A 22,019-nucleotide genomic window follows, 5' to 3' on the forward strand; every position below is an offset into this window, starting at 1 on the left:
TATGGAAGGTAAAACCACACAGAGTATAGGGCATTCCACTGTGCAGTTATGTTTTATGTACTTACTTGAAATATAAAGCCAGGTCAGTTGCTATTATTGCGACCTCAAACAAATGAATAACTGTTTCAAACTGCCGCTTATTTAGGTTCTGGAAGATGTTTAAACTCTGTAAGATGAAAATTCACAATAAAATGCAATCATTAATTTGCCTCTGATTGAACACACAAACAAATGAAACTATGCCTAACAAAAACAAAATCTAGGTCTTTCAATACTTTTTTTGTCTGGTTGGTTTTTTTGTTTTCCTTCTCTTTTTTGGGGGCTCACTTTTAGTCTTTATCTCATGGACTAAGTAAACCCCTCTTCTGCACTTTGAGTAAGATAATTTAATTTAAACTATAAAAATAGATACTGTTAGCTAATTCATGTAATCACTGTTTACATTTTTGGAGTAAATAGGTGTTTTCTTCCAGGACTGTTAAATAACAATAGATTTAAAACATGCTTGTATTAATTGAAGAGCGTTAATAAAGAATTTCTGGGAGAGGTCCAATTGTCAGACATGTTACCTTACCTACCACATAATTTTAGAATGATCATAGAAACCACTGGTCTTTCAGAAATTGCAAATTACGCTGTAATTTGTATTGTAGGAAATAATACCATGTATATGTAGGAAAAATAATATATTTTATTAAAAAACATCTATCATGTATATATAGGAAAAAATAATGAAATCCTTCCATGTTATCCTTAAAATGTTTTCATGTAATTCTATTTTACTAAGACTTAACTAGACCTTTCTTCTAAGAGTTTGTCATTACTTCTCTTCACGTACAGATCAGCTTTCATTTCTTAGTGTTCTAGAAAATGAGAATATAGGCTGAGCATGGTAGCTCATGCTTGTAATCCCAGCACTTTGGGAGGTTGAGGTGGATAGATGGCTTAAGCTCAGGAGTTCGAGACCAGCCTGGGCAACATGTTGAGACTCCCATCTCTACTAAAAATACAAAAATAGCTGAGCGTGGTGGTGTATACCTGGGGTCCCACCTACTCAGGAGGCCAAGGTGGAAGAACTGCTTAACCCTGGGGAGTGGAGGTTGCAGTGAGCTGAGACTGTGCCACTGCACTCCATCCTGGGTGATAAAGCAAGACCCTGTCTCAAAAAAAGGAAAAGAAAACAGGAAGAAAATGAGAATATAAAGCTGGGGTTGGTTTCTTAAAGCTCAGTTATTCCAAATAGACCATTTTAGTCACACAGGCCAAATGACAGATAATATAGTATTTTGCCAAATGAATTTGACAGTTCTAAAATGCAGAAAAATTCCACTGGACATAGTCTACCAATCTATATAAAGATAGAAGTAGCATAATGCCAAAAACAATACTGGCCTGAACACCAAGTAATAACAGTAAACACTGACTTAGTTCTTACTACCAGGTTCTAAGTGCTTTGTGAATATTCCCAATCTCTTCACAGCAGATTCCAGCACAGAGAGGTGAAGTAACTGCCAAAGGTTTAACAGCTAGAATGTGGCAGAAGTGGTATCTAAACCAATGCAGCATGGTTCCAGAGTCTGTGCTCCTAATCTCTGCACACTACATGACTTCTCAACAGGGAACCCAGGTTCATTTCCTGGCTTCCCCATTTTGGCAGTCATATAATCCTAGAGACTTCACTTAACATCTGTGATCATTTGTTTTCTCAAATGGGTATAATAACAGCTGCCCTCCCTAACTGCCTAGCATTTAGTCTATGCGCAATTAATATCTGTGGAATGCTGAATCAAATGAAATGACAACTGGGAATGTATTTTAAAACTGCAAATTGCTGTTAAAATCTATTGTTGTATCTTTATTATTACGTAAAGTTTTAAGGCTAACTCCAGGTGAAAATAGAATTGCAAACCTAAGACCAAATATGGCTATCAGTCATTTCAGAAGATTGAAATATTAGAAAGCCATAATTGGACAAGAACTCAAGTTTTAGACACTATATAAATCTTCACTTAAGTCATCTTTTTATCACTTTTTCCTAGGACAAGAAAAGTGGTGTTATACAAAGCATAGATAAGTAATACAAAGGAAAATTGTGATTTGTTTTATTAACATAATGAGTTCATCATAGCAACTATAGTTAAACTTATAAAATAGCTAGATTGAAGCAATGGCTGTTGCTCTAAATTACATTAAACAAAAAGAAAGATTATTTGGATCAAAATCAATTTTTTGTTTGTTTTGAGATGTAGTCTCACTCTGTCACCCAGGCTGGAGTACAGTGGCACGATCTCAGTTCACTACAATCTCTGCCTCCTGGATTCAAGCAATTCTCCTGCCTCAGCTTCCCCAGTAGCTGGGATTACAGATGCCCACCACCATACCCAGCTAATTTTTGTATTTTTTAGTAGAGATGGGTTTTCACCATGTTAGCCAGGCCGGTCTTGAACTCCTGACCTCAAGGGATCCACCCACCTTGGCATCCCAAAGTGCTGGGATTACAGGCGTGAGCTATCGCACCCAAACCCAAAATCAGTTTCTTACTTGGGACATTTCACAGAAACCCATTGGGCATATCAGTTCAGAATCTCTGAATCAAATCTTCTGGATAAAGGTTATTTTCAACCTGGTCTGGATTACCAGGTAGGGGGAAAGTAAGTGGGGCCATTTCGATCCCACTTAACCTGCCCCTGATTTTGGAACAGTTGTGGCATTCCTTTTGGACTTGGGGTGATCCAGTGGCATACTGACATCAGGGAATCACTGCCTTTATTTGCTCACTGATGAACATAGCTATGTTCCCAAAGTAATGTTTATTATGTGGCTCAAATACATTACAAATTAATAATATTTAAAGCCAACCTTGATGGCTATACTAGGAAAAAAAAGTAGGGGAAGGGGAGACGTGTGAAAATGCCTTAATCTTTTAGATGAATTAATATTTATAGCACATGAAATCGTTTTAAAAAGCAAAACAGACTGCTGAATTCAAATAAATAATTCCTTGGGACAGAAGCTTCCTTGTCTCGACCAGGTGTCAGATTGTACAGAGTATATAATCTACAACCAATCAAATAAATCAAATTTATTATGCACCAGTTGTTTTAGTGCACATTACTTAATTTGAAAAACTGGACACTTGTTGCTGTTTGATAAACGTGTGTGAAAAAAAGCTATAAAGAAATATATAGAAATGTGACAATTACTGTTGTACTTTATCATACCTTTCTCCAGTCCAAAATAATAAAACATCTGTATTAAAGTTGACAGATTTGTATCAAAAGTTCTCTTTCTTTTCAAAATTAGTCAATACTGGATTTTAAAAAATTAATATAATGAAGAAAAAGGGTTGATAGTCACCATTTCAGTACCACTTCCTTTGTATATAACACTACATACCTGCATTTCATTCATGCCTTTTTCTCACCCATTTTCATTTTTATCTAAAAACATGCACAAGCCTCCTAATTGAAGAACTCTATTAACTCTACATTATTTTATACTTTGTGTGTTCTCCCTTTCACACCTGAGATTCTTGAAAGAAGAGCTTCTAATTGACTTGTTAAGTTATGGATACAGATTCACATAAAAGATCCTATTCTTGTTTTTGTATTAGTTGCTAGAAAGCACTTGGCCAAATTTGTGGCCTGTGTCTGATAAATGTTTTGGCCAAATTTGTGGCCCATGTCTGATAAATACAATAAGGTACATAAGTGTACCTTAAGCATTATGATACTTAACATTACTTAAAGGATATTATGAATATCACAAGGTGATATTATTTAAGGTATATTTATGTACAATAAGGTACATAATTGTATATATTTTGGGTATATATGGCCTTTACTATGCTTCATCTCATTTTTCTTATTTTTCCATTAGCCCTCATTTTCTTTTTCTTTAGTGTCATGTGTATTCTTGGAAGCTCCATCAACTCCTCTTTGGAACAAAGTAGGACATACACACACACACACACACACACACGTTGGGTTTTTTATTTAGTAGGTCAGCGTAGACTCAGTGATCCTTTAATTAGAACAAGAGGTCTCAAGATGTGCCCAGCACATGGGAGAACAAGGAAGTCCTTCCAAGACCTACTTTGACACCACAAAACAGCAGAAGAGGAGTTGATGGAGAAGTTATGCTGATGTATATTTGTATTGACTTCTGATATTAAATCTCCTAGACCAAAGAGATTGCCATAGGTAACAAGAAGTAAAGGAGGGAAGGCAGACAGCAATGACCAGATCCCAAATATAGAGCCAGGAGCTTCATAGGCTTTGCTCAATATGAACTTTACCAACTTCTGGAAAACAAAATCAAAGAGGTGTTAATATGGTCTGGCCCTGTGTCCCCACCCAAATCTCATCTCAAATTGAATCCCCAGGTGTCAAGGGAGGAACTTGGTAAGAGGTGATTGGATCATGGGGGGAGTTCTCCCATGCTGTTCTTGTGATAGGGAGTTCTCACAAGAGCTGATGGTTTTAAGTGTGCCACTTCCTTGCTCTTTTTCACACACTCTTGCCTGCCACCATGTAAATTGTGCCTTGCTTTCCCTTCCCTTTTGGCCATAATTGTAAGTTTCCTGAGGCCTCCCTCACCATGCAGAACTGTGAGTCAGTTAAACCTCTTTTCTTTACAAATTAGTCTTGGGCAGTATCTTTATAGCAGTGTGAAAATGGACTAATACAGGTGTGTTCCTTAGAATTGGTGAGAGAATGTTTGAGACAACAGATTGGAAGCTGAGGATTTCCCCAGCTCACTCCTGCCCTTTCTCCACAGTACTCAGTAGATAGCTGGCTCCATTCAGGGATGAGTAATTCTCAAAGGAGAACAAGTGCAAAACCTATGCATAAAATGATTGCGAGAACACAAAATAATCCATAGAGCCAGTCCAATTCCAACCAAAATACCAACAAGTTTGTGTGTATATAATATAAATTTTATAATTGATTTGTCCATTTACAAATCAATTTTGTAAATGGACAAGTCAATTATAAAATTTATATTAAAATGCAAATCCAAAAGTATTGGACGCATTTAAATGTTGAATTAAAATAAACAATAGTGGAAATAGAGCAAAATATAATTTTATAAATATTGATGGGGTAAAAAATGTACTAATGATAATTCCATATAAAACAGAGATGTGAGAAAAAGTATACCAATTGCTTTATATTTCACAGAAGGGAGACAGTAGATACTGTAAAGTTAACACACATAGCTTAAAAATGCCAAACACCTAAATGCTCAGCTACAGCCTTTCATAATTTTTCATAGTCATTTGTTATTCATTTTAGAGAGCTCTTTAAGAGCTAACATTTCTTGTGATAAAGACACCATTATGTGAAGTTGTGCAATTCCTTCCATTTCAAAAACATTTCTTCTGTTAAATTCAAATAAAGTTAAATGTAATATCTTTTATTTAAGATAAAGGGAAGTTACGTAGCAATGAAAAAGAATGAATTAGCTTGACATGGTGGCTCACACCTGTAATTCCAGTGCTTTGGAAGGCCAAGAAGAGAGGATTGCTTCCAGTCAGGAGTTCAATACCACAGCCTAGGCAACATAGCAAGAAAGCATTCCTACAAAAAATTAGCCAGGTATAGAGGCTCATGCCTCTACTTGGGAGGCAAAGGTAGGAAGATTGCTTGAGCCCGGGAGGTTGAGGCTGCAGAGAGCTATGTTTGTGCCACTGCACTCTGGTCTAGACAACAGAGCAAGACCCTATCTGAAAAAAAATGAATGAATCATGGATATACACAACATGGAGTAATCTAAAAATCATTATTCCACATGAAAGAAGCCAGCACAAAAGAGTATGATTGATTGCATGAATATTCTGTTATTGTGTTAATTGTATTATTGCACTTATATAAAATCTAAAAACTGCAGACTAATCCATAGCAACTGAAAACATTTCAATGGTTGCCACCTAGGGCTGGGAGTGAAGAGTGAGATGTCATGTGAAGGGGCATGATACGAGCAGTTGCTTGGGTGATATAAATGTTCTGCATCTTGATTGTGGTGCTGGTTTCTGCAATCAAGATGCAGAGCAACTATAAAATAGTCAAAACTCATGGAATTGGGCACTCTAAAGAGGATGTAGTTTAGGCCAGGCGCTGTGGTTGACGGCTGTAATCCTAGCACTTTGGGAGGCCAAGGCAAGTGATCACGAGGTCAGGAGTTCAAGACCAGCCTGACCAACATGGTGAAACCCCGTCTCTACTAAAATACAAAAATTAGCCAGGCATGGTGGTGCGCACCTGTAATCCCAGCTACTCAGGAGACTGAGGCAGGAGAATCACTTGAACTCAGGAGGTAGAGGTTACAGTGAGCTGAGATGATGCCACTGCACCCCAGCCTGGGTGACAGAATGAGACTCTGCCTCAAAAAAAAAAATTCAAAAAAAAAATAAAAATTAGCCAGGTGTGATAGTACATGCCTGTAATTCCAGCTACTTGGGAAGCTGAGGCACAAGAATCACTTGAACTCAGGACATGGAGTGTGCCGTGAGTCGAGATCATGCAACAGAGTGACTCCATCTCAAAAAAAAAAAAAAAAGATGCAGTTTATTGTACATATACTTCAATGAAGTTAATTAAAAACCAGTTCTGACTTAAAAAAATAGCTTGAATAGTGGGATCACATTTTTCAAAAGTTCCTTCTCTCCATGCTGCCTGTACATATCCACAGGGTGACTGCAGTGAGGTTCACTAGACATTAATGAAATATTGATTTCTGGATGGTAGGATTTGAAGCAATTTAAAAAATATTTGTCTTTGACGTTTTTCCTATTGTTTGGACTTTTATAGTGAGCATATGTAATGTTTATAACTGTTAATGAATATTGAAGACATGTAAGTATGTAATATTCCATTTTATGGGGGCATTGTGTTGAAGACATTATGTGGAGACAGGTGCACCAGATGAGAAAGGAGACCTACTTCCCAGCCCTAGCCATGGGCGCTGACTTGCTCAGCTGCTTTCATTTGCTCACGGAAAGAGTCTATTTTATTTTCCCTATTAAAAAGGCAATAGAAATGTGAATTCTGCATAATACTCCCCAGACAGGTAGAAATGCCTTTAATTGATTCTGATCGGGGCTCTCGAGGTAGCTGAGGCCAGAGAAAGTACAGGCCATTCTAATCCTCAGTGTGGTGCCTGTGACACCCGCAAGAGAATATTGCCAACATGTTTTTGCCTTGCTAGTGGCGGTACACAAGGTATTTGATTTCTCTTTCACTATTTCTATGTGTAAAATGGGGACAGGCTGATGGGGTTGGTATGAAAAAGCATAAATCAAATTATATGCTTTGGAAATAGATGTTTGAATAATAACAGGATTTTGTTATTTATGCTGAGCAATATTTTGTCATTTCTACAGTATATTCTAGTATTTAAATTTCTACTGGTGCAAATTTTGCTAACAAGGTTTCCACCCATTCATTTGGGTTAAAGCGTTGATTTCTGTCTGCTTTAGAGCACAGGCAGTTCTATTCCTCAAAGCAGTAAATTCACCTCTGCTAAGAGAGAAGGACACTGCAATTCAAATCCTTCTAATACGCCAAACAAAATGGCTGAGTAATGCCCACAGATGCTGAAATTACTGGATAAATCCCAAATATTTCTCTTATTAAAAAAAAAATAAAAATTTTAAGGTGTATATCTTCTTCAGAGAATGAAAAAATACAAGAACCACATTGTCTCCCCAAAATGTAAAAGGAATATCTGATAGATAACAATCTTTGTGTGTGTGTCCCATTTGAATGCTCATAAACAGGCTCTGTGTGACCACATTGCCTAGCAACTCTATTGACAAGGCTTTAAAAGTCTGCAATTAGCAGGTTGAATGGTATTACAGAGAGGTCCTTGAAAAGATGGTACAGATTACTGAGATGCAATATTCCTTTTTAGAAAGAATAATAAGTCTTTATATAGCCATCAAATCCAGTTCAGACTGCAAAGTAAATAACATTAAAAAATTCAGATGGAAAAGTATAACTCTATTATAAACTGCTAAACCCCAGAAGGAAAAACGTTTAAGATACTAGGAGCCTTCCAGTGTGAAGCATTTAGATATTTGGCTGCTGTTTATAAACTGTATTTTGTTTTAGTAGGTAACTGTATGATTATATGAGACATTACATTTGACACTACCTCACTGTGATATCATATAAACAGTGGGATATACAGAAGATTCTTACTCAGAAACCGAAGATTGTCCCAACCAGCAAAACAAAGACTTATAACAAATTAGGTAATAACAATTTACTCTTACCTTTCTGAATTACTTTCACTTCTGCTCCTTCTTTTAATCCTCATAGAACAGATGTTACCTATGCTATGAATTCTACTGCAAGGAGAGATTCTGTCTGCATATCAGAATTAAAAGGGGTCTGGTTCAAAATACAGATTCCCAGGCCCAAACTCCAGTCAGTCTGGTTAGTAATGGGAGAATGGGACCCGGGATCTGTGCTTTAATAGCCTGCCTGCCCCTGCCCTGTTAAATTAATGAGTCCAAAAGAGTTGGTCCAGGTACCCATGTCTGAGAACCACCGTCTGGACTCACATGAGGTTAGTGCTTCACCTAGAGCATTGCAGAATTAGAAATGGCACAGCAGGTTTGGGATGGCAATGGTGTCAGGTGCTGTGTCAATCCCAGATTGTTAAAACAACACAAGCAGTTTTCTTCTTTTTCCATTTTTCTGCCCAGTTGCTCTGCCTTATGAGATTTTCCTGCTTGGCTTACATGGACCATCTTGGATTTTCATTACCTAGAAGAATTTAGTATTATCTCTAAACTTGGATGTATTTCTATATATTCTCCCTGAGCGTTTAATAAAAGATTATTCTTGAAACTGAGAAAAGCCCACTCTCCAGAGGGCTCATGTTTCTTAATGAGCATGTGATTCTTTCTTTCTTCTTTTTTGTTTATTTATTTATTTTTTGAGACGGAATTTCACTCTTGTTGCCCTGGCTGGAGTGCAATGACTTGATCTCAGCTCACCACAACCTCCACCTTTCCCAGGTTCAAGTGATTCTCCTGCCTCAGCCTCCCGAGTAACTGGAATTAGAGACATGTGTCACTACACCCAGCTAATTTTGTATTTTTTAGTAGAGATGGGGTTTCTCCATGTTGGTCAGGCTACTCTCGAACTCCCAACTTCAGGTGATCTGCCCACCTTGGCCTCCCAAAGTGCTGGGATTACAGGTGTGAGCCACCACACCCAGCTTTTTTTCTGAGACAGAGTCTTGCTTTGTTGCCCAGGCTGGAGTGCAGTGGCATGATCTTGGCTCACTGCAGCCTCCGCCTCCTGCACTCAAGCGTTTCTCCTGCCTCAACCTTCTGAGTAGCTGGGACTATAGGTGTGTGCCACAACGCCTGGCTAATTTTTGTATTTTTAGTAGAGACAGGGTTTCACCATGTTGGCCAGGATGGTTTCGATCTCCTGACCTTGTGATCCACACACCTCAGCCTCCCAAAGTGCTAGGATTGCAGGCATGAGCCACTGTGCCCGTCCATGAGCAAGTGATTCTAAACAAGTTCACTGCCTGTGACAAAACAGTGCTCCCCTCAATCTAATAATGACTTACCTTAATCATTTTTGGTTTGGAACGTTCTTAAGACAGTGTAATTAGAGGACATCCACAACTTTCCACATGCCTATATACTCCTTCAATAAAATTGATCAAGGGAAGAAGAATGACTACACCCTCTGGAAGGTTAGTAGTACATAATATGTGCAATTCACAATGAATTCAAGGGGCTCAGAGCCGCTCCTGCAGAAAGCCATGTCTAATCCCACCTCTTCGCCCCTTTCCACTGCCACAGTCCTCACACGAATGAGGTTTCTCCCTTGAAACTCTCTGAGCATGGCTTAGTGCCTGTCTGATGGTGGCTGGCTAAGTCATGTCTACTTCCATGATACAGTTTGGATCTGTGTCCCTACCCAAACTCCACGTTCAGTTGTAATCCCCAGTGTTGGAGGTGGGAGGTGATTGGATCTTGGGGACAGTGTTTCTCATGAATGACTTAGCCCCATCTTCCTTGGCAACAATACTGAGTGGGTTCTTATGAGACCTGGTTGTTTAAAAGTGTTGTGTGGTACCTCCCCCCCACCTCTCTTCCTTCTGCTCTGGCCATGTGAAGTGCTCACTCCCCCTGCAGCTTCCACCATGATTGAAGCTCCCTGAGGCCTGCCCAGAGGTTGATGCTGCCATGCTTCCCATACAGCCTGCAGAACTGTGAGCCAATTAAACCTCTTTTCTTTATAATTACACAGTCTCAGGTATTTCTTTATAGCAATGTAAGAACCTATGAATACACTCCGCTATGAAAGCTTGACTTTCTTAAAGGCATAGACCATTCCCTATAGTGTATGCCCCATGAATGAGTAAGAAAATCAGTGACCATGTAGCCGCCTTTCCCCTTTACATTTATATATGCTTGGGATGTACAGAGCCCTTTTGCATCCACCATAAGCTTTTTCTTCTTTCCCCACAGACCCACAGAGATTTCTGTGACTTTCTGTGGCTCTCTTCAGCTGTCTCAGCTACTTCCAACTTGGTTGTTCAAAAACTATTGCAATAGAGCAATTTCTATCAATTGACTTCAATAACAGTATGCACTATCAGCTGCTATAAACTCAAGGCTCCCCTTTTTCTGAGCATTCTCTGTGGGTTAGTGCTTTGATCCAGAACTTGTGTTTAGCTGTAAAGAGAGGTTCACGTACCTCATCCTGCAACAGAGTCTTACTGTACTCCAGGTGGTGCCTCTCCAAAATAGAAGAACCATGAAGTCTTGCTAATGGAGATGTGGATCTAGAAGGAAAACGATATGCCATGATTTTAGCTGTTTAAAAATTATACATAGGCTCATACGATACAGTATCTTTACTGTTTCAGGATTTTTCTTAATGTCTCCTCTCCTCTCCCTCCCAACTCAGTACCTGTGAAGTGGTCAAAAATAACATATTGGAAAAGATTTCCTAAATTTAGAAGATGAGAATTTGCTCTTTTGGAAAAAAAACCCCTCAATTTGTTGAAGGCATAAGTGATTGAATTGTTTAAATTAAGAGAACAGCTCCTTGTATCTAAATTTTTTAAGTTCCCTGAGGCTTGTGGTGGTGGACTATGACTTATAAAATGTATAGCAAACCTGTGGCAACCCATAGGTTATCTGCATGGAACCAAGATGAAAAGCACCATAAAGAAACACTTCTCTCCTCCCCCAAGACAGTGACATAAATTTAAGCTTAGAGTTCCCATTTATTAACAATTAGATCACAGCTTTATATAAGTGAGGGCTCCAGTCTTTTCTGTACGGTTTTCTTCAGTGCGTTCGGGGCAAAAGAGGCTGAAGTCAAAGGTCTATAGATGATGTGAAGACTGTCATGAAAATATAGAATAAATTATTTTAAAGAAAGAAGAAATAAAAAACATGGCTGGTAGCCTTAGTAGAGAAGTTTTATTTATTTAATGGAGAACAAAACTTTAGGCTGGGAGAGGTCATAGCCAGGTTATTGGCAGGTCAGGGAAAGCAAATACTTTAGCTGGAGAATAATTAGGCCATATCTAATCAATATTACAATTGATCATAATTTTAACACATATTTAAACAACTCCTCTGTGTTGGCATTCGATATTTTTTAAAATGAGTAAATTCCAGCCTCTATAACCACCAAACTGCTCTTTGTCTTATGAGATCCACTTCTGAAGCCTCCATATATGAGTAAGAACATGTGATATTTGACTCTTCATTCCTGGCTTATTTCACTTAACAAAATAATCTCCAGTTCCATCCCTATTGCTGCAAATGACAAGATTTTATTTTTTTGGTGGGTGAATAATATTTATATATATATATACCACATTTCCTTTATTTGAAGGTAGAGAGTAATTTGGTGGTTACCAGAGGCCAAGAATGGAAGGGAGGTAAGAATGATGAAGACAGGTTGATTAATGGTTACAAATATACAGGTACGTAGAATAAATAAGACCTAGTCTTCAATAAATTAATAGAGTAGCTATAGCAAACAACAACCTATTGTATATTTCAAAATAGCTAGTGAAGAATAATTTGAATGTGCTCAGCATAAAGAAATCATAAATGTTGAAGGTGATAGGTAGCTCAATTTCCCTGTTTTGACTATCACATATCATATGAATGTATCAAAATATCACATACCCCAAAAATATGCAACATATATTATGTAGCAATTTAAAATATATATTTTAAAAAATGAATAAACCTCAATTCTAGTTAGGAATGGTATCTTTAATTCCTTTAGGTTTAAAAACATTAGTTAAAAATGTTATTAGGAAGCTAAATATTCATCTGGTCTCAAAATAATGCTTTGCATATTACTTATTGATTGCAAAGGAGAAAATATTGCTTTACATAAAGAGATTTATTGAACATAATTTATAAATAAAATTGATACCATGGGCTTCTTAACACAATGCACTGAGAAAGACACAACATCATGTATGTAGAATTCCTGCCAAAAAATGTTTAGTCTGAATTTAGTAATCAGGAAACAAGTGGTTAAATTCAAATTGAAAGATATTCTGCCAAATAGCTAGCTTAGACTCTTCAAAAATGTCAACATCCTGAAACACACAAAAAGGTGGAGCAACTAGTCCAGATTAAAGGAGATTAAAGATATTTAACAACTAAACGTAAAGTGTGATCCTTGATTAGATCCTGAATTAGAAGGAAAAATAGCTATAAAGGACATTATTGTGGTAATTGGAAAATTTTGAATAAACATTGTATATTAGATAATAGTATTACCCCAACGTTAAATTTCCTGACGGTGATCATTGTATTGTGTTTATGTAAGTGAATGTCCTCCTAATTCTTAATAAATATACACTGAAATATTTAGAAATGAAATATAGTATCTGCAACCCACTCACAAATGATTTATTGGAAGAAAAAAACGAATTAATTGGCCATGTACAGTAGCTCATGCCTGTAATCCCAGCACTGTGGGAGGCTGAGGTAGAAGGATTACTTGAGCCCAGGAGTTGAACACCAACCTGGGCAACACAGGGAGGCCCTGTCTCTACAAAAAGCCAGGCATGGTAGCATACACCTGTAGTTCCAGCTACTTGGGAGGCTGAGGTGGGAGGATTGCTTGGGCCCTGGAGTTCAAGGCTGCAGTGAGCCATGATCCTGCCACTACAGTCCCTGGGTGACAGGGTAAGACCCTGTCTCAAAAAAATGAAAGATGAATTTACACACACACACAGACATTCACACACACACTGCCAGTCTGCAGTCAGGAAGCCCTTCCATCACCACATGCTCCTACAGTTGAGTTGACAGAGGAGGAATGATGAAAGAAAATGAGGCCAATGCAGAGGGCAGCGTGTGGCTGCATTTATCCTTCCTGCAAACCTGGAGGCAAGATGCCAACTTCAATCCTGCTACTTCCTATGACCTAGGGCAAGTCTGACTTCATCTTTTGAGCTGATCAGTAAAAGAGGGGGATAACAGTACCTCCCTTCACTGTGCTGTGAAGGTTAAATGAGGTAGTAGGTATCAAATCCTTAGCTTGGTCTCTGGCCCACTTTGTCTATAGCCCAATTTGTCTCTAGAGGGAAAAATTGAGCCCAGGAGTTCAACAATAGCCTGGGCAACATATACCTGTAGTACCAGCTACCTGAGAAGTGCTCAGTTTGTTCCTCTGGAACTGAATTGGCTAGTATACTACTGATCAAGAAGGAGGAAGAGAACTTCAGTGACTATCAGGGGACTTCATTCAGGAGGAGTGAGTGGCTGGTATAGGCTGGAACCTTTTGAGATGAAGATGTCTCTTGCCTGAAGTCTGGATGGAGATCATCTTTTCAAGACAAAGCCTTATAATAGGTAGAATTGCTGAAGATGAGGAGTCACTGCTTACAAAATGCTTTTCATTCAATGAAATTATATACAAAACCTGCCTCGTAGGCACTTTCTCACAGGTTTCATCTATGTAATTTCATTTGATTCTCTCGACAATCTTTGAGAGGTCAATACTTTATCCATTTCATGGCTAAGAAACTGAATCTCAAATAGATTAAGTGGCTTGCCCAAGATCCTCCAACCAGGAAGTAGTTGGTCCCCACAAACCCAAGACTTCAAAGCCTGTTCTGTGTATAACACTTCATTACTTCTGGAGAGGGGTAAGCCATATGTCGGAAATGAGAATGAAGTGTGGCTAAGGCAGAGAGACCATCTTAAAACCTATTTCAAGGAGCTGGGCTGGGCCACGAGCAGTGCTGGTGAATGAAGAGTTCCAATGACATCATAACAATAATAGTAATCATAATAATACCTAATATTTATTTATTTTTCCTGAGATGGAGTCTTGCTCTGTCTCCCAGGCTGGAGTGCAGCGGCGTGATCTCGGCTCACTGCAATCTCTGCCTCCTGGGTTCAAACAATTTTCCTCCCTCAGCCTCTTGAGTAGCTGAGATGACAGGCACATACCACCACACCCAGCTAATTTTTGTATTTTTAGTAAAGACAGGGTTTCACTATGTCGGCCAGGCTGGTCTCAAACTCCTTACCTTATGATCTGCCCGCCACAGCCTCCCAAAGTGCTAGGAGTACAGGCGTGAGCCACTGCGCCCGGCAATTATACCTAATATTTATTAACTGCCAAGATCCTACCATGTGTTGAGGGCTTTATATGCATGATTCCATTTAATCTTTACAACAACCTTATGTGCTGGATACCATTATTATAATTCTTACTTTCCAGATGAGGAAATTGAGGCTTAGAAAGCTTAAATGACTTGTGAACATAACAGTGAATCCAAATCTGCCTGAGCCCAGAGCCTGCACCCTTCTTAGTGTACTTCCTTTCTGTGGCAAGAGAGAAAGATGGCATCGATGTTAAGATAGAAGACCGGCTGAAGGAGAGTTTCGAAGAAGCAAAAAGACCAGGGAAGTGAAGGGTAGTGAGCCCAGAAGTAGTGTTCTCTAGCCTGAGCTGGGGAGTGCTCCATTGGAGTGTACAAGTGTAAGCCTAACATTCACGCACCTTGTTTGTTTGTTTATTGAGACAGAGTCCCACTTTGTTGCCCCAGCTGGAGTGCAGTAGCACAGTCTTGGCTCGGTACAACCTCTGCCTCCTAGGTTCAAGCGATTCTCCTGCCTCAGCCTTCCTAGTAGTTGGGATTATAGGTGCCTGCCACCATGCCCGGCTAATTTTTGTATTTTTAGTAGAGACAGGATTTCGCCATGTCGAAATCCTGGTCTTGAACTCCTGACCTCAGGTGATCCGTGAGCCCCACTTTCCCAAAGTGCTGGGATTACAGTCGTCAGCCACCATGCCCAGCTGGATTCATGCACTTTAATATAGGAATTCAATACTCTGATTAAACAAGGTTGAGAAAAGAAAGCCTGAAGTCCTACAGGAAGAAGACAGCGGCACATCTGGAAATGAAAACAAAGGAAAGGGGGATGCAAGCCCCTAAGGAGAAAGAGCAACATTATGGTGAAGGCAGAAGCTTGGGAGGGAACAGAGCCCAGCCCTGGGATTTCCAATCATGGCAAAGAGGGATTGACTGGGCCAAGGAACAGGGAGAAGTGTCCCTCTCACCCTAGGTACCTTCCAATGTCCACCAATAAGTGTCAAGATTGAACACGTGTTCACTTACTTCATCTGGTACAAATTATTGGTGCCTCTGTGGTCAATATCATGGCAGAAAGCAGCAGCGAGCATGGCAAAGGCTTCGAGATCCGTGTAGTATTTCTTTAATCTTCCAGTCTAAAAAAAATAACATATATATATATATATATATATATATAATTGATTTGAATCAATATACCTCTATACCAAGTACAGCAAGTCCTGCCTGCAATAGAGAAAAGGCCCACTAGGTTTTTGGAGCAAGTTTACTTTATTTCCTGTGAGTATTGTAGCATTGTGGATAATGACTGAACCTTCCTTTAAGAAGGGAAGTAATGTGAACGTCCGAGTGATCATGTCACCAGTACTCAAGGATACCCACGTTCCCTGGGTTCCTCTGCAACGGAGAGGGGTTTGTGCCCTGAATTTTTAAATTACTCATCTAAAATGATAGACCATGTCTATTCCTCATCATATTCAAGTGGGAAGTCTGCAGGTTTACCAGTATTTACGGCTCTCTGCACCTACCATCAGCAAAGTAAACATGGTCTGTCCCACATTGAACCCATGCCTCCAATTGTGGTAAGTGACAGCACGGTATCCTTTCCTCACAGTGTACATCCATCTGGTAAGAACCTAAAAGAAGACAACACCATTCAGACTTTGGAATCAAATCCTAAAGGTTAGAGGGTCTGTGGCGATCTTATCTAAAATGATGTGTTAGTCCGGTTGACGGGTTAAGCTGATGTGTTTAGAAAGTTAATTGAGAATTCAAACTGAGTCCATCTTTTGAACCACAGAAAACATCAGTGACATAGAGCCACCGAATCACACAGTATTTTAAATTAAATACCATCTGACCTCTACGGGTACTTTGAATTTCTCCACCACATTTATTTCAAAAAACAGTCGTATTCCACATTTAATCAATCCGTGCTCTGTAATAGGGAAGTCACTGAAGCGGAATTCGTACAGTTCTACTGAGCGTGGGTCTGGCAAGTCCTCTTTCTGTTGAAATAAGGAAGGATTGTTTCAGAACACTTCATCTGTTTTCCCTTTCCACTCCCATAGTCAACATTGTTGTAAAACAAAATTACAATAAAAGAGCACAATGTGTGATTCGCTGAGGCACCACGTGCCAGCGAACACATGTTGCAGTTTGCACAGATTATCCTCACAGCAGGCCTACACTATTACCCCCATTTCACAGGTGGTGAAACTGAGACTTGGCTATATTAAAAACTTTCTAAGTGATAGGATACCATTCCAAATCCAACTCCAGTGGCTATTTTCTTTCTATGATGCAAAATAAAATGTTTAGTTACAAAAGCCTTACTCATTTTCAATACTCAACTTATTTTCTGTTCAAGAAATATTCAGTAAATGACTACTTAATTCAAGTCTCCTACTTTTCTTTATATGCTCAGTGACAGTTTCCCAGTAGAATGTGAGCTCCCCGAGGGCAGGGATCATCTGCTTATTTGCTGTCATATCCCACATTTGCAGCACCTGTCCCATGAAGGTGCTCAGGAAATGTTTGTTGAATGAATGAATGGATGGATGGATAAACCAGTGAATTCCCTGCAGTACACAGGTATATGTGCAAACATTTCATTGAATTCACATCTAGTTAGGATTCCAGATTATGTGAAAAAACAGTGAAGTAGGCACATGGCATTGGCGTGACTTATGAAATAAAAATGTGGATCCTGCCCTTAAAGAACTTAACTTATTAAAGTGGTTATAAAATGTAGATGAATGAAAAGTAAGTGCTTAGAATAATCAGAGAGTATGGCTAGTGCTCCATGCAGAGGGAGAAACTGAAAGACCTTGGACAGTTGGGAAATTAAATGAGGAGAGATGCTGGAGGAGCATGCATGCAGCTGAGCTGGCAGAATGAAGCAGGGAGATGATTCCATGTGGGAGAGAAAGTGCCAAGAGGCGGAAGTTGGCAGCACCTTTGTGGGTGTACCAGACAGACCTCCAATAGCAATTCAGTTCAGTGGGTATTTATTGAATGTGTAGTATGTCCTTAATAGTACGCTGAGAAGAACACAAATATAGGGAAAAGCAGGCCACTCCTCTTAGTAAGTTGAATGTGTTTCAGGGGACAGCCCATGCTCTATCTATGCAGATTTCAACACCAAATGGCATATGGCTATTTAAAGCAAAATTATGGTTTCCAGTCCCCCCAGCACCCGAGCCTGGGCTGGCCCCTAACACCCTTGCACAGAACTGTTGCTGTCACACCCAGAAAATCAGCTGAGCCTTCCCTGAAGGTAACATGAAAGTGCAGACCAGGAGGAAGATTTAGGAACATGAGGATGGACAAATAATTATGTAGCTGAGAAATTACGCCAGGATAACTTTGGAGAACTCCTCTGAAATATGTGTTATATTCCTGTTTTATGCAGCAATGATTTGAGATTTGCTCAGATTAGATTTTACATTCAAAATTGGCCGGTTTTTTAGGAAGTCTACTGGTTATGTGTCCACTTTATTGCTTCTACAACATGAGATCCTTCTTCCTTTAAATGAGAAACTAAAGAATTTCTAGTGTCGTGGACGTCAACAAAAGTTTTGTTTTCCAAGAAGATGCCTACTATTGAGGGCAGGTGGGTAGAAGAAAGGGTGGTCTTCTGGGCCAGGCTGAGAGGATGGTGCTCAAAGGGGGAGCCAAGCAACATGGGAGAAACTTCCAATGACATGAAAACATGAGTGATTCTGGTATTAAGATCTATTGGTGATTCTCGTATTAAGATGGGTACCTTAAAATAATAAACATCAATACATTTTTTAATACAGGGAAAGATAGTCAAAATAGATCAAATGATAAAAAGTTTTAACACAGAGAACCTTAACAAAAGAATTAAATGTACATTCTAGAACTGAAAAAACTCTCTGAAATTAAGAACTTATTGAGAGTTTAACAGTTGATTGGACACAACAAAAGACAGAATTAGCAGAGTGAAAAAGTTAATTTCAACCAGAAATAATAGGATGGCCTACTGGCAACAATAAGAAAGCACAGAAGCCTTCAGACTCCAGAAGAGAAGCTAGAAATGGCAGGTGGAGGGCAGGGCCAGTGCCTAGAAGGATCCATGCTCCACTCTAACTCTGTCATGTCCCCTGGGGTGGCCATGGTGTCATCCACAGCTATTAAAATAAACTGTGCCTGGATATCCCCAGATTCTGTGCCTGAAGTCCCCTAAGCAGTAGTCTAGACTAGTTGCCATTGTAAATTATCTGTGTGAATTGGACCAGAGGTGACAAAGATGAAGAAAAGCAGGAAATCAGAAGATCTATCTTTAGAAGAAATCTTTCTTTTTAGCCTTGAGAAGTATCAGAAAAGAGAAAACATTTACTTGAAAAACAAGAAAGCATGTCCTAATATATTATTGATTTATATATTATCTATTTAACAGGCATTAAGGTTAGAAGGAAAACACTTACCAAAATTGCAACAAGTTGTTTTTCTTCACATTCATCAATTACATCAACATTTAACTTCTCTTGAAATTTCTAAAATGTAAAAGCAATTGAGGTGTGAAATTCCTAAAGGAGAAGATTTCCATCCGATTCCTCTACTATTAAAATATTAGGTAAGATATATTTAAAATATGGGGGAGGCAGAGGCGGGAGGATCCCTGGAGCCCAGGAGTCAGAGGATTCAGTGAGCTGTGATGACACCATTGCACTCCAGCCTGGGCAAGAGAGTGAGACCCCATCTCTAAAAATAAGTAAATAAATAAAATATACTATAATAAGTTCCACAGCAAAGATGCATTCTTCATCGTGGATACAAAGACCTATAGCTCCTGATTATGAAGAATTTTTTTCAAGAAATAATCTGATATATTTGATTTTTTAAATTACCCCCAAATGGTTACAGTAGCTGGTTAAAAAAAAGGAAGAAAAAAAAGAGATGTGGGTTGTCTGCATGTAGGAAAAAGAAAATGAGTGGCTTACATTTATTTTTCTATTAGCTTATTGCAATTTCCTTTATTCTCCCCAGATCTTCTCACCTTTAACATCTCAAACTCTCAAACTGAGTTACACTCAGACCACTCAGCAAAACCAAAAACCAACACGCTCACCAAAAACAACCCACTCTAGCAAAACTATACCTACACGCACACACACACACACACACACACACACAAACACAAACACACACACACACACACACACACACACACACACANACACACACAGAGCCTGGGAAATAAAAGGAATAGAGATGGTGGGTGCATGATATTTTCCCTTCATTTTGTGGTGATTAGAACATGGTTAGCAAATTCCCACTTGCTCCCCCATCATCCATAAGGTTGGTCTTTGTGATGTGGGTTTCTTTGCCCAGTGAGTATTTTTGTGAATGCAACGTGAGCAAAACTTGAAGTATGCCTGCACAATTGGGCTTGCTCTCTTGCGCTTCTGTCATCTCTGTGAGAAGGATGTCTATCAAGTAGCTCCTGGTCTGAGAAGGATGAGAGACACATAGAGCAAACCAAATTCACAGCTTGGAGCCAAGTCCAGCCACTGTCAGTCAAAGCCTGGTCAACCCACAAATGCGAGTGAGAGACAGAGGTTCATTACTGCATGCCACGGAGGTGTTAGGGTTGTTGTTATGCAGCATTATATGACCATAGCTGACTGATACATTTCCCTTCCTAAAATATATTTTTTTCTTGCTAGATGTTATTATTCTAGCTCCCACAACCACAGGGGCTGTTTTTAGCAAAGTGTTATTCCAGCCAAGCAGCTGTACTTCCAGTAAGGGTATCTGTACACTGGGCCATCCATGTCTTCTTCCAACCCCTCTTTCCCTCCTTCTCTCTCTCAACCCAGGAGTAAACCATTCGCATTTGTCAGACTCCTGGGTATTGGGGTGACTTCTCGAATATTTGGTTAGATAGCATCTTATGTCCACAGGGCTGAATTCCCCACTTACCAAGATGGACTTAATTTCTTCAGGAGTGGCTTTGGTGTGGTTCATGAGCATTTCCTGAGCTATGTCCTTTCTGTTTTCCAGCTTATTCATCTTTTCATAGGTGTCAGTATTTAAAAGAGACCATCCAAGAAATTGTGTGAGAGTCTGGAATGGATAAAAGGTGATTCTAATTCTCTTCAGTTAAAGGAAAATTGGTTTGGAGGCAACAATCTGCATGCTTTTCTATCAACCTCCCTTCCATCAACAACCAACCCATTCCTTCTTTTAATTTGAGAAAAGCATACTAATCATCAGCTTCAGACAATAACACTGGCTGAGTTCTTGCTTTTTAAAGTGTACCATGCACCATGAATACTTTGTTAGAGGAGAGATGGGTTACCAACACCAGTATAATCAACCAGGACCTAAAAATTAGGCAAGGGGCTAGGAGTAAGAATAAGAATGAGAGGTAACAGGAAGAAGGAGTGAAAAAAGGGAGAGGAAAATCGTCTTTCCCATTTTCCTAGTATTATCATGAATTTTGGTTAAGCTACAGTTTTATACTTTGGTAGAAAATGTTGCACATTTAGAAGTCAGGAAATAGAAATGACAAAATAACAACATATTGGTTACAGCTGTGTGTGACTCATGTTTTAATGGCCCTTCAAAATATTCCAGAATAACAAATAATTATGAGCCCTCTCTTATTTTGTGAATTGCATTCACTCCCATTTTCTTATTACTGCACTTACCTCAGTAATGTATTCATCATGCTCATCGAAAGGTTTTCCATCCTTCCTGTTGTAAAATGTAGCCACTCCCACAATGTCTTCTTTCTTGTTGACAATAGGCAGGGACAAAACATTCTTAATGACCCAGCCAGTTTCATCTACTGGTCCTTTCTACAAATGAGAAGAGACCTCAAGTTATTTTTTTTGTCTTTTCATTTTGAAATAATCATAGATTCACACGATATTGCAAAAGAAATGTACAGAGAATTTCCAGGTACCCTTCACCCAGTTTCACCCAATGGTAACTGTGGTTACACAACTATAGTACATTTTCTACTGTCTTGTGTAACTATAGTACAATATCAAAACCAGAAAACAGACATTGTACAATCCAGAACTGATTTGGATTTTACCAGATTTGTATGCACTTACTTGTGCATGTATGTGTGTACATATTGTTCTATGCAAATTTATCCCTTGTGTAGATTTTCAACCACCTTTAGAATCAAGATACAACACTATTCCATCGCTACAAGACTCCCCTGTACTTCCTCCCTGATAGCTCCCACCCAACCGTCACTTAGTTTATTTTTATTTAAAGAAAGAGGCCAGGCACACTGGCTTGTGCCTATAATCCCAGCGCTTTGGGAGGCCAAGGCAGGAGAATCACCTGAGGTTAGGAGTTTGAGACCAGCCTGGTCAACATGGTGAAACTCTGTCTCTACTAAAAAT

The 22,019-nt window shown here is 39.1% G+C and overlaps 1 protein-coding gene across 3 annotated transcripts in view; it reads right to left on the reverse strand.

Annotated features, from left to right (window-relative positions):
* The window catches only part of PDE6C (phosphodiesterase 6C), a 62,516-nt gene that overhangs the window by 12,073 nt on the left and 28,424 nt on the right, over positions 1–22,019 (reverse strand). For all 3 annotated transcript variants that reach the window (XR_005195398.1, XM_017498170.2, XM_037727715.1), the window contains exons 9-16: positions 21,309–21,458; positions 20,578–20,721; positions 19,080–19,148; positions 16,488–16,634; positions 16,155–16,262; positions 15,655–15,764; positions 10,734–10,821; positions 66–166 (exon numbers count right to left, since the gene is read on the reverse strand). Coding sequence is in view for 2 of the 3 variants with exons in the window: in XM_017498170.2 (XP_017353659.1) it covers positions 66–166; positions 10,734–10,821; positions 15,655–15,764; positions 16,155–16,262; positions 16,488–16,634; positions 19,080–19,148; positions 20,578–20,721; positions 21,309–21,458 (917 nt within the window). In the remaining variant the exon portion in view is untranslated. The remainder of the gene's footprint in view (positions 1–65; positions 167–10,733; positions 10,822–15,654; positions 15,765–16,154; positions 16,263–16,487; positions 16,635–19,079; positions 19,149–20,577; positions 20,722–21,308; positions 21,459–22,019) is intronic.

Source organism: Cebus imitator, unplaced genomic scaffold (assembly GCF_001604975.1).
Source record: "Cebus imitator isolate Cc_AM_T3 unplaced genomic scaffold, Cebus_imitator-1.0 Scaffold238, whole genome shotgun sequence".
Lineage (NCBI taxonomy): Eukaryota > Metazoa > Chordata > Mammalia > Primates > Cebidae > Cebus > Cebus imitator.